Source organism: Oratosquilla oratoria, chromosome 18, assembly GCF_046742065.1.
Source record: "Oratosquilla oratoria isolate Oo_2021 chromosome 18, ASM4674206v1, whole genome shotgun sequence".
Classification (NCBI taxonomy): Eukaryota; Metazoa; Arthropoda; class Malacostraca; order Stomatopoda; family Squillidae; genus Oratosquilla; species Oratosquilla oratoria.
Window position 1 is genome coordinate 58,243,303 of NC_134794.1, and position 13,774 is coordinate 58,257,076.

The window sequence follows — 13,774 nt, forward strand, 5'->3', positions numbered from 1 at the left end:
GAGATAGGGTTGATGAAAGAGTATTAGGATGGTTTGGACACATGGAAAGAATGAGTGAAGAAAGACTAGTAAAAGAGGTATGGAAGGCAGATGTGGAGGGAGTGAACATGAGGGGACGTCCTAGGATGAGGTGGATGGATGGGGTGAAGGGGGCTTTGGGGAAGAGGGGAATGTCTGTTGAGGAAGGAAGGGAGAGGACAGAAGACAGGGGTGAATGGAGAATGGTTGTATATGGATGATGTTGTGATTGCATGAGGTGGAATGGGTGGGGGGATGGGGGGTGAGGTAGTATGTGTGAGCAAAATTTGACACAGCCTGAAGGGATTTCTCCCCGTCTTCTCCTTTTATGCAAGGGGGGTTCGCTGATTTAATGAAGCAGCCTTGCTGTGGATGTACTGTGTCTTGCGACACTGCTTCTGACCCAGGGCAGTGGACAAGGTGCAGGGATGACCCGTCATCCAGGAGGTGTTAAGATAAGAGGGAGGGTGGAGGGGTGTGGAATATATTCAGGGATGGAATGGGTGGGAATGATTTTATGCCTTTTCCTTTTTGGCTACCTCCCTTGTAAGGGGGAAAAAGCCTTGGTATATGTATGTACAAGTTCTAAGGGGAGAGAGTGGGGGAATATCAGATCATTTTTTTGGTGGAAGGTAAGTTGAGAGCGGAGGATAGATGGAGAAAGAAGAAAAGGACAAAAGGTGGGGAGGTGCTTAGAGTGAACTGCTTAAATGAGAAAGAAAAGAAGAATACAAGAAGCTGAGAGAGGAGTGGGAGAGAGTGAAGGATAGAATAGAATTAGGAGTGGAGGAGGAAAAAGGATGGTTCAAGGATGGAGTCACAAAGTGTGCAAAGATGGTGTGTGGAACAAAGAGGACGGGAAGAAGTTATCGTTGTTGTTGTCGTTCCCTAGACTGTCTGTCCGAGCAGTCCCGTCTCCCCAAGGAATGCCATAGCCGAAACTGGGTTTTCCCACAAATCCTTTATAGAGCGTATGTTGTGTTGTTTGCGTGCATTATTGTGTATAATGCAGTCTTCCATTATGTGTTGTATGGTATGGGGTGAAGTGTTACTTCCTGGGCAGCTGTTCACAATGCAGTCATCCAGCCTCTTCTGGTAGCTTAGAAGTGCTGGGTGGTGACCGCACTGCAGTCTGGCCAAGTGGACTCTGTCCTTTCGTGGGAGAGAGGATTCAGAAGGGTGGATATCAGGGGGTCTGGCATGCAGCAGTGTGTTGTCTTTCAGTGTGTTAATGGAGCGGTGAGTGATATGATTATGAATATGTTTCTGGAGGCTGGTATTTGGTGGTTGTGGAGGAAGAGAAGAGAGTATCTGTGCATGATAAAGGTCTTTGGGTGTTGCTTTAATGTTTCTTGGTGTATGTGGGTGTTCTGCTATGTAGTGTAGCGGGTGTAATGTGTTTGTGGTGGCTGCGGCAAGTGTTTGTGTGCCTCTCATGTCGAGGTGGTCCTTGACTTTGAGGACTTTTGTTTCATGGTGTAAATGGTCTGTAGGTGTTGTATTTGTGCAGCCTGTAATTGTTTTTAGGGCTTTGTTTTGTATGATTTGAAGGGTGTTGTGGTGTGTCTCACTGAGATTAGGAGCCCATGCAGGACTCGCATAATTCAACACTGAGCGTATGCATTGTTTGTATATTGTTATATTAGTTTCTTTGTTTTGTCCAAATGTTGTTCCAGTGATTGACTTAAGTGCATTAAGTCTAGGTGTGCATTTGTTTTTTATGTTTGTGATGTGTTGTTTGAAAGACATGGATGTATTGTATGTTACACCAAGAATTTTCGGTGTGTTTGTGTGTGGTATTAAAGTGTTGTTGATGTAGAGATGAGGTATGTATTTGTGTTCTTTTGTCCAGTTTGTGAGAAGTGTTGCTGTAGATTTGGTTGGAGCTATTTTGAGTCTGTTTGTGATGAACCATGTGTTGAGTGTGTCAAGGTATGGCTGGATTATTTCTGCAGCTTTGTCTGTGTTACGATGTGTGCATGTGATTCTTATGTCGTCTGCGTAGGAAGAGATTTGTATTTCTGAGGTGTCTGGCGTGGGTAAGTCATGCATGTATAGATTAAATAGTGTGGGGGATAGAACCGAGCCCTGTGGTACTCCGTTCTTAATGTTTCTGATGTGCGATGATTGGCCATTATATGACACGTAAGCATTCCTACCTGCCAGATAATTGGCCAGCCATCTTTTGGTGTTATTGTGCATGTCTGTGTTATATATTTTATTTGTTAGGTTGTGGCGGGGGATAGCATCAAAAGCTTTACTAATGTCTAATGTTATAAGAAGTGTTCTTTGGTGGGGCCTATCTGAATTGATGCCATCTAAAATTCTTTGTGTGAGGTTTGTCAGAAGAGTGTTTGTGGAGTGTAGTGGCCTAAAACCGTGTTGTGAGTCAGCAAGGGGAATATGTGGTGTGACAAGTTTAAGTATTAGGCGTTCAATGACTTTAGAGGGGGTGCAGAGAAGTGTGATTGGACGGTGCGTTGTTGGGATTGTTGGGTCTCTGTTCGGTTTTGGAATGGTGATTATTTTACCATGCTTTCAGATGTCGGGTATAGTGTTGTGCGAATAGCTGTAGTTTGCAATGTTTGTGAATGCGTGTATACCTTGTGGTCCAATGTGTTTTAGGTGGATGTTGCTTATGTTATCAGGGCCACAGGCAGATGAGTGCTTGAGACTATGTATTATGAGTTTTGTCTGACTGTCTATGAAGGGTATATAGTCCGAGTCTGTGGGAAAGTCTTTCTTACGTCGAATGGTGCGTCGGTCGTCAGGGTGAGAAGTGAGATGGCTTGTCTGTGCAAAATGACGTATGAGTGCGTTTGCTTGTTGTCTGTTTGAGGGTAGATTATCTGTTGTTGTGATTATTGCTGCGTGAGAGCGTGTAGTGTTACTGTTGGATAGTGTAATGCTGTTGAGTGTTTTGTACAATTTGCTGGTGTTTGTTTTGTGATCAAGTGTATTGATAAAGTTTTGCCAATTTTGTGTTTTTTGCTCATGTATTTTATTGGCAATCACAGTGTTTAGTGTTTGTATTTGGTCTGCTATGTTTTGAGGGATAGGTGTGGGGGTACCGTGTTTAAGTGTGTCACGTTGTCTGATGAGGCTTTGGATTTCTGGTGTGAAGTTGGGGTTGTGTGATTTTCTGTTGCCTCTAGGGATGTATCTCTTGTCTGCATTTTGTATGATTGTATTAAAAGTGTGCACAGCATTGTTTATGTTTGTGATTGGTGTACTGTTAAGTGTTTCAAAATGTTGTCCTGTCTCTTCAGTAAAAGCTTCCCAGTTAGCTCTCTTGTAATTGGTGTAAGTGTGTCTGTGGCCAACTGGGGTGCATCTTGTTTTGGTGGTGATGATGATTGGAAGGTGGTCAGAGCCAAGGGTTCCGACCACTCTCCATGATGTTGTTGGGGTTAGGCAGGGGGAGCAAAAGGTGATATCAGGAGAGGAGGGAGTGTAGAGGGCTTGGTGTGGGATATGTGTATGATTATGTGTGTTGTTCATGATAGTCAATGAGTCAAACTGAGTCGGTATATCAAGCCCTCTGTCTGTGTCAGGGTTGTCGACATACCAGGCAGACGACTTGGCGTTGAAGTCTCCACCCATGATCAGGTTGGGGATTGAGGCTAGTTGGCTAAAATGAGGCCTGAAGGTGTCTGGAACTGTGGGGGATGATTGGGGGGGAATGTACATGTTAACTATTGTCAGTGTTGATTTGTTGCCTGTGCGGATTCGAATGGATTGGATTTCTGTTGTGTTATCTGTGGTAGGGAGGAGAATTTTGGTTGTGGCACTTGTGTCCACAAAACAGATGGAGTGGTGGACCAGGGTGATGAGTCCACCGCCATAGTGAGTGGTGGGATGAGGAAGCAAAGAAGGTTGTAGAAGAGAAGTGAGTTTTCACATATTGGTTACAAAATAGGATGAGGGAATTATATGAGAGGTACAAAGAAAAGAGAAGAGGGGAGTGGAATGTATGGGAAATGGAATGGGTGGGAGTGGTTTCTATTCTTTTTGGCTACCCCCCGTGTAGGGGGGAAAATCCTTTGGTATATGTATGTATATATTTTGTCAATGTGGCAAGGTATCAGTCTTTGCTGCTCATCATAATCTATTTTTCTTGTATCTATGTTAGTTTTCAAATGCAAGCATTGACATTCATCAACATTCCAGTCATAAACATATTCTTTTATGTTTTAAACTGTGATGATGGTAATTAAATTTGGCAGTCATATACCATACCTTAAGACAATTTCATTGGCCAACCCTCATGGTTCTAATCTGTGAACCTATTTGTACTTGCCCTAATTAGGGCGAGGTGAGCGGAAGTCTTCAAAAGGCCTGGACTGCAACATTGGTTTACCCACTACTGGAGAAGAAGCAATGAAACGGCTCTTGGCATGCAGGGGGAAAGACCCCTATTCAATTCTAGGGGTGACCAGGTAAGTCATTACATGCACGCACACACGCACGCACACACACACTTGATAGAGAGGGCTTATTAAAGTGGGACAGAGGAAAAACAAGAGGACATGCAATGAAACTCTAAAAGGATAACTACAGAAGAGACATGAAAAAGAACAGCTTCCCACACTGAGTGATAGATACATGGAATAAATTGGATGAAGAAATAGCATGTGCAAACACAGTAGAAGAATTTAAGAACAAACTTGATCTTGCGAGATACAAAAACAGGTTACCACAAGCATAGCTCCCCTTCCCATATAATACAACTAGGTAAATCCACACACACACACACACACTCCGTTCATCATAGTGACAACATGTGTAAATTGGATCTCCTGAGAAATACTTTAAAAATTAAACATCTTACAGTGATACAATTACAGAATACTTACGTTGAATGGGAAATGGGGAGTGCTAAGGTAAGCTAATACAGTGAAAATAGTGAGTGTTGAAAGAAGATGGAAGGGAATGAAAACAGACCAGATGAGACCCCTGGTGGCGGAGCAGCAAAACAAAACGTGAACATGAGCTTAGAGACTCCATCAGACATGAGGAGATTATTAGAAATCTACAAAGAAAGACCATTTTTGGGATTTAGATAAGAAAGAGGTAACTTGAGAAGAATTATGGACATAGAGAGGGAAATAAAAGTTTTGAAAGAATTTGTTTCAGGGGTCATTGAACAACAAACATTCCTTTGCATTACAACATCTTCATTGTACTAATATATAAAGGAGGAAACAAGAAAAACTCAGTTAATTACAGACTGGTTTCCCTTACAAGTACCATAGCAAAAATTTGTGTAGAAGTTATCAAAAATGGATGGACAAAACATCTGGAGAACAAAGTACTAAACCCAAGACAGTTTGAATTCAGACAGGGAAGATCATGTGCCATAAATCTGACCTGTTTTTACTCAAGACTTAGATATAATACAGGAAAGAAATGGATGGGCTGATTGTGCTTTCCAACATCTACAAAAAGCTTTTGGTAAAGTGCCACATAGAAAGCTATTACGAAAACTGAAAACCATAGGAGGGGTACAAAGTAAACTACGGGAATGGATGGAAGATTTCTTGCATGGAAGAAAAATGAGAGTAGTGCTCAAAGATAAGGGTTCTATTTGGGAAGAGGTGATAAGTGGAGTTCCACAGGGATTAGTACTGGCTTCAATAATGTTTGCTATTTATGTGAAGGACATGGACAAGGGTGTGGACAGTTACATGAACTTCTTTGCTGATGATGCAAAACTGTTAAAGAAAGTGTCATACTATCATACAAAGAGAGATTGTCATACTGTCATACAAAGAGAGATTGTCAATACTAAAGTTACAGACACTGGAACAAAGAAGAGAAAGAGGAGACTTGTGGAGCATCTATAGAATCATGAGTAGTATGGAAGTCCTTGATATGGTAGCTCCCCTTCCTGTAAGATACAGCTAGGTACAACTAGGTAAATACACACACACACACACACAAACATGTGTACAAAACCAGTTTTGATTCCTCCATATATATATATATATATATATATATATATATATATATATATATATATATATATATATATATATATATATATATATATATATATGATTTAGATATTCAGTACCACATTTTTTACTTGGAGATAATTATTCTGTTTCATATAAGGAAACGACAGATATATTATTTATCATCTTTGTATGCACTTGTTTTATTGCTTGGATATACTGATATTTTGTATTAGATTTATAAGATATTCTTCATTTCAGGGATGCAAATGATGATGATATAAAGAAATACTACAAGCGCCAAGCTATCTTAGTACATCCAGATAAAAACAAACAACCTGGTGCGGAAGAAGCCTTTAAAATCCTTGCCCATGCCTTTGAACTCATTGGTCAACCGGTATGAAGTTCCTCATATTTTTTGGATTTTTCATAAGGGAGGCAGACGGGATGAGCCAAAAATATGTTTGAGTTGAAATTTTTAAGAAGTATGATAAGAGTAGCAAGGATGGGGAGAGTGAGAAATGATAAGGTGAGGGAGATGGGGGCATTGGAGAACTGAGATAGAGTTGATCAAGGAATATTGGAATGGTTTGGTCATATGGAAAGAATGAGTGAAGAAAGAATACAGAGCTGCCTAGTGTAGGCCTTATGGTCTCTTGCAGTCTCCTTCATTCTTATGGTCTAAAGTAATACCAGAAAAGCATGAAAGTAAGAGGTGGGTTGAGTGAATTTAGGGAAAGTCCAAGAATGAGATGAATGAATAGGGTGAAGGGGGGGGGGGGGCTTGTGTACAAGAGGAATGCCTGATGAGCAGGAAAAGAAGAGGGCAAGAGGGGTTGTGAATAGAAAGTAAATTGACTCAGCCTAAAGAAATATTTCCCTGTCTGCTCTGTCAATTCTAGAGTGGAAGAAGCATCCATGTAATGAAGCAGTGAGGGTAAACCAGCTTTGCCTGTCAGTCCCTCCTGTGCCTTGCTGCATTGCTTCTTACTTGGGCAATGAATGGAGGACAGAGATGGTTCTTCATCCATAAAGATCTAAGATACATATACCAAAGGCTTTTCCCCCCTCTACAAGGGAAGTAGCCAAAAAACAAAGGCATAATATCCATTCCCACCCATTCCATCCTCACTTACTCCACTCCCATCAACCCCCCTCCTTCCCTCTCATCTTGGCTCCTCCTGCTACAAGCACAGTGTCATCAGCAAACAACAATTGGCTTATCTTTCACTTTTCTCCATTTTCTTTAACCATATACAATCCCCCAATCCATTCCATCCATGTATAAATTGAACAGCCAAGGAAACATAATACATCCCTAGGAAAGTCTCAACTTTACCTCAAACCACTCTCCATTTCTAATTCTAACACAGGCTCTACTACTCTCATAAAAAGTCTTGACTGCTCTTAACAGCTTTCCTCCTATCCCATATATCTGTAATACCTCTCACAGAGTCCAGAGAAAAAAGGAAAACAGCATTCAGAGAAATTGTACAGGACAGTATCAAAAGTGGGGGGACAGCATAACGTAGGGACAGTCACAATATAATAAAGTATCATCATTTCTCTAAGAAGAAAGATTTCCTCTACCACAGACCAAATGATGTGTGACTGGTCCATAGGAGCGCCCCATATAGACTCTAAAGTATCAGCTGCATGCTACTGAGCAGCTTTTAACCCCGCCACAACATGCAGCCAATACCCCAGATGGGTGGGAGGAGCCAAGATAAAAGGGAAAAACAAATTGATGTGGGATGGGTGAAGGGTGGATGCATGCCTTGATTGGCCACCACCTCCTTTATAAGGGGGCTTTGGGGAAGAGGGGAATGTCTGTTGAGGAAGGACGGGAGAGGACAGAAGACAGGGGTGAATGGAGAGTGGTTGTATATGGATGATGTTGTAATAGCATGAGGTGGAATGGGGGGTGAGGTAGTATGTGTGAGCAAAATTTGACGCAGCCCGAAGGGATTTCTCCCCGTCCTCTCCTTTTATGCAATGGGGGGACGGAGAGGGGGGGGTTGCCGATTTAATGAAGCGGCCTTGCTGTGGATGTGCTGTGTCTTGGCAGGGCAGTGGACAAGGTGCAGGGATGACCCGTCATTCAGGAGGTGCTAAGATAGGAGGGAGGGTGGAGGGGTGTGGAGTGTATTCAGGGATGGAGTGGGTGGGAATGATTTTGTGCCTTTTTCTTTTTGGCTACCTCCCTTGTAAGGGGGAAAAAGCCTTGGTATATGTATGTATACTCTCACTCTCTCTCACACTTTCTTTTTATCTAAGATGTTGAGGATAGTAGGGCTTTGATTGTGGTACTGGGAGATGCCAGGGGAGTAATTCTGATGGGAGAGGAGAATGATTGGGGCATAGCAAAAAAAGGAGATACAGAATTAATGAAACAGATGAGAGTTTGTATGGCACATGGATTAGGTGGTTACCGTAAGGAATATCTGATGAAGGGAGTAGTACACAGAAATTATTAAGAGAAAATGTGTATAAGGAATAGAAGTATAGGGTGGATTTAGAGGAATACATGTATAATTCCACTGTATGAAAGAAAAGGGGGACAATGAATGCAGTGGATTTATTGGAATGTTCCATATATTATTTCAAGTGAACAAGTCAAGGGGTTGCCATATCATGAAGTGATGGGGTAAACCAGCTCTGTCGGAAAGGCTCTGTTGCAACTGCACTGTTTTGCTCAGAGGGTATGGATGACCCTTCATCCATGAAGTGCTAAGATGGGAAGGGTAATGAATTGGATTGGTGTAGGGTGTGTGTGTTTTGTCTACTACTCTCTCCTCTAAGGAGTGAAATGCCTCTTGGTATATATGTAAATTCTGTAAGTGTTTCGTGCCCCAGTATTGCATTTCTATTGATCACATATTTAGTAATGTTTATCTTTGCAGGAGAGAAGGTGTGAGTATGATGCCAAGCTGGAGGAGGAGACACAGATGGAGGGCGCCTGGGGAGAGCTGGCCTCGCTCCTCACTCGTTTGCAGGTTGGTGTTGATTAAGGAAATATATAGATGGATTCTTGTGTAGGTCAGATGTTTTATTGTGTTTAATTGTATCAAGCATACTGGAAGGGTGAAGAGGTCTTGTGTATAAATAACTAGTTGTATCTACATAGTTGCAGAGAACAACTGCCAACCCACTCAATTCCTATGGACATTCCTCACCACATGACTAATTTTTGTTACAGGAGAAACTAGAAGAGGCTGCCAATACCATTCGCTGTACCAACTGTAATAAACGGCATCGCCGGACCAAACTCCCAAGACCTATTTATGCTGCCCGACTGTGCAATGATTGCAATATTCACCATGCATCTAGGGAGGTAGGCAACCATGTGTCAGAATGACTTGTAGCCTCAATCTTCATAAAAGATTCTTAAAAGTATTGATTGGTTTGATATTTTGGTTGTGGATAGGGTTTTCTTTGGCTGAATGAAATTCCCTTTCAGTGTCCAGAATAAAAGTACTGCTGAAGTAAGCTTTGGGTGTTGTTATCCCTGGGTACAATGCTCAAAGGGTGTATAAAAGTTTGTAAGGTCAGATTAGCAAAGGAAAGCAAGTGAATATTTTGAAGAGATTAAGAAGCGAGTTATTGTGGTTTAAAATATTTCTCTTTACAGGGAGACATCTGGGCTGAGAGTGTGATGTTTGGTCTACGATGGCGCTACTATGCATGCATGGAAGGTGCTGTGTACGACATCAGTGAGTGGGCTGCTTGTCAAAGTGAAAATCTAAAGCACCTTCAAGCCAACACTCATAGTGTTCAGTATCGCATTGTATCAGGCAAGAAAACACCTGCTGGCAAGAATAGCATCAATGATTTCCCAAGGTGAGTAGTTACATCAATAAGGGAAATTGAATAACTGGATAGTGCATAATTTAATCAATCCATTGCTCTGGATCTCTTGCATGAAACCAATGGCACAAGAAACGTTGCTACAGCCACCTAGTTAGCCCATAGGTTAATCTGTTTCCCCAGATTTCTTGCAGGAGACCTATGCCCCCCAGGTAACTGGCAACAGCCATTGGGTTGACCCCTAATTAACTCAAGAAACATTGTGTTATCTAGGTATAGCTAGGGCGGGGCATATGAGATTAGGTGTTCAGTGTATCCCAGATGATGGTTGTTGGGAAATCTTAGGGGAAGCCTTAGAGCCAAGCTTATCTTCTCTTGCCACATTGGCATGAATTTCCTTCTTCTGGGTAGATACACAAAGGGCATTAGCATCAGGGTAGAATGTACTTATGATAGGCTTTGAATGTTGTCTGGATAAGATATCATACTATCTAGACAAGATTCAATGATATATAATATGTAGGTATGAAACCTTTCTATCTGTATACCAAAGGCTTCTTCCCTCTTATAAGGAAGGTAGCCAAGCCAAAGCCACTCACTCCCACCAATTTCATTCCCATCCACCACCCTTGCTTCCCTCTCATCTTAGCTCCTCATGGATGAAGGGTCATCCCTGTCTCCTGCCTACTGCCCAGGTCAAAAACAATGCAGCAAGACACAGTACATCTACAGAAAGGCAACTTCACTTAATTGCTGACACCCACACCCCCACCCCCACCCCATGTCCATCCCCTCGTGTGGAAAATAGAGAAATCCCTTTGGGCTGCATCAGAATATCAACCACTCCCCACTCCCCCATCCCCTCCTTTCCTTGCATCAAACTATCTATACACATCCATTCTCCACGCATGCCTATCCCCTGCCTTCTCCCTTCCATGCTCAATAGACATTCCCCTCTTGATCAAACCCCCTTTCACCCCATCCATCCATCTCATCCTCAGTCATCCCCTCAAGTTCATTCCATCCACATCTACTTTCCACACCTTTTTTGCTTATCTCTCCTCATTCATTCCATGTGTCCAAACCATCCCAATACTCTTTCATCAGCCCTATCAGTCATCTCCTTTTCAACTCCTGCACTCCTCACCTCATTTCTCTCTCTATCCATCCTTGTAATCCCAACCATATATCTCAGACACTTCATCTCAAGCACATTTAAACTTCTCCTTCGTCCCATACAGTGTTATTGGCACAATCACCCCTTTGTATAATCTTCTCTTTGCATCAATTGCCAGCCTATTTCTCTTGAAACCTACAAAAATACATACATATACCAAAGGCTTTTTCCCCCTTATACGGGAGGTAGCCAAAAAGAAAAAGGCATAGAAACCACTCCCACCCATTCCATCCCCTACATACTCCTCCCCTCCACCCTCTTCCTTCCCTCACATCTTGGCACCTCCTGGATGACGGGTCATCCCTGCATCCTGTCCACTGCCCTGGGTCAGAAGCAGTGTTGCAAGACACAGCACATACACAGCAAGGCTGCTTCATTAATTCCCCTCATGCAGAAAAGGATAAGACAGGGAGAAATCCCTTCAGGCTGCGTCAATTTATTTCTCATACATATCCCCTCATGCATCATAGCATCATCCATACACAGCCCTTCTCCATTCACCCCTATCTTCTGTCCTCTCCCGTCCTTCCTCAACCTTCTACTGATGCTAATTTTCTTGTCAGCTCTAGGGATTCAAACTCTGGTCAGCTGAAGCCTTGAGTCACCTAAGGTTAAGTTAAGACTAATGAATCTGTGTCAACACAGAACTGGCTCAGCTTCAGACAGCATATGCCCCAGATATACATACCACACATGGAGACAGATCAGATTAGATATGGTGAAATTAGGTTCAGTATTAAAAAAAAAAAAAAATGGGAACTTGTTATATTTACTCTTTTTCCCACAGTGATCCTGATTTGGAAGAATTCTTCAACAATTTATGTCGGGAGAAGTTTGGGAAAAATTATACTCCACCCAGTAGCAGCACAGGCCAGCACAACCAACAGCCATCTGATGCACGCAAGAGGAAAGGGAAGAAGAAAAAATAACAAAATGGAACAAAATACAAATTGTGAATAAGCTTGCAGCTGATGCAGATATAAATATTTGTGGCCATGTGTGATAAGCTGGGGCACGGGGTTGCAGTCTATAGGAAGTTGGGCTCTGTTGAAAGTAAGAGAGAAATATATAGATTAAATAATGCCACATTATATATAAAGAAATGGGGCACACTGCAGCATAGTGTTGTATTGAAGTGTAATGCTTCATTGACTTGGTGCTTGTATGATACATCGTTTGGAGTTTTAACAGTATGTAATTGAAGAAACCAATAAATATCATTCTGGAATAGGGCAAAGTAAAATGCAGTTTTGATGCTTTGCCAGATCTTTTGTTAAAGTTGCAATCAATTGAAACAATTCCTATGCCATTTTGGCTTAGAAAGGGTACAACAGCTAGTATACTACCATACATTCTGCTTTTCTTGTTGCTGCTGTTGTGAACCCTCCCATTGCCCATCCCCACTACTGAAGGGCAGGGGGTCTGGTCTGTATGCCTTGGACACGCCATCCTTCTTTACATATGGAATGGTCCTCTGTGCAACTCAGATACTTGAGTCTTGGATTGGTAAAATGACAACCTGTCATATATAAACTGAATGTTTTACTTCAGGAATAAAAATTTAGCATTATTTTACATGTATATAGATTTGGACTAAAAACACAATGTACTTTGGTGCCTAAACACTATAGGGCTTTGTATGAAATATTACAGATTGCATATTTATGGAATATAGTAAAATCTTGAAAGATGTTAAGTGCATTGTAACTTAGTGATCACGATACAACCAATGGCCTTGTGTATTTTTACTGCGACTTCACTCTGACCGTGCATTAAATAGAAACCAATGAAACCCTCTGTGCCAGAAAGATGATCTGACCTTTTGGTGAATTGAGAGTTTTCAGTATAGGAAACATATTTCAATCCATTTTCTATCATGTGAAGATTAGTAAAAGGAATCTGACCATGTTCCTCTATTGGAGAGATCTGTTTTGTACTCTTCCCTGCATTTTTCATGTATCATCTGGCTCTCCATGCCAGCAGGATGACTATCCTGACCAAAGGCAAGATCAGGCTAACGTTGCTTTGATTTTGTAGGCTCTTAGCCAATCAGAGCAGTTGTTGCTCAACTCAACTCTCCTAAGTAGGCCATACTAAACTGAGACACTCACCAAATTCCTGTTGACCACTTAAGATCTGTCAGCCTCTGATGGAGGCTTTTAGAAGTTTCAAAAAACTTCATTTATTGTTTTATGGGACCAATGATGGGTACCTGCTTTTGGTGGTCCTACAAGATGGATGGCAGAGAGAATAATTTCCCTGATGCCCATTTTCAAACCCCATCAACCCCCTCACTTTCTTCTCAAGATGCAGCTCCTTGGGGCTGACACTTGGTGTCTGATTGGGTATTGGCTGCATGTTATTGTGGGGTTAAAAGCTAGGAGGTGCTAAGATGAGAGGGAGGGGTGTGGAGTGTATTCAGGGATGGAATGGGTGGGAATGATTTTATGCCTTTTCCTTTTTGGCTACCTCCCTTGTAGGGGGGAAAAAGCCTTGGTATATGTATGTATGTAAAAGCTGCTAAGTAGCATGCAGCTGATACTTTAGGGTCTTTATGGTGTACCCGTATGGACCAGAGCCACATATCATTTTGTGGTAGAGGAAATCTCTTCATAGAGAAATGATACTTTATTATACTGCAACTGTCCCTCCGTTATGCTTTCTTCCCAATCTTGTTACTCTCCTGCACCATTTCTCTAAATATTAATTTCCTTTCTTTGCCTAACCCTGTGGTGGGGAAAAGAATACTGCCACCAAGTCTTTCCACTTGAGTCATATGAGGCAACAAAAACGGGGAGGGATAGGACTAGGCATC

The 13,774-nt window shown here is 41.9% G+C and overlaps 1 protein-coding gene across 2 annotated transcripts in view; it reads left to right on the top strand.

Annotated features, from left to right (window-relative positions):
• The window catches only part of LOC143035275 (uncharacterized), a 45,213-nt gene extending 32,333 nt beyond the window's left edge, over positions 1 to 12,880 (top strand). For both annotated transcript variants that reach the window (XM_076202130.1, XM_076202131.1), the window contains 6 exons: positions 4,328 to 4,457; positions 6,237 to 6,372; positions 8,879 to 8,971; positions 9,175 to 9,309; positions 9,607 to 9,815; positions 11,747 to 12,880. In XM_076202130.1, coding sequence (XP_076058245.1) covers positions 4,328 to 4,457; positions 6,237 to 6,372; positions 8,879 to 8,971; positions 9,175 to 9,309; positions 9,607 to 9,815; positions 11,747 to 11,888 — 845 coding nt within the window. In that variant the 3' untranslated portion in view covers positions 11,889 to 12,880. The remainder of the gene's footprint in view (positions 1 to 4,327; positions 4,458 to 6,236; positions 6,373 to 8,878; positions 8,972 to 9,174; positions 9,310 to 9,606; positions 9,816 to 11,746) is intronic.
• Positions 12,881 to 13,774: the final 894 nt, after the last annotated feature.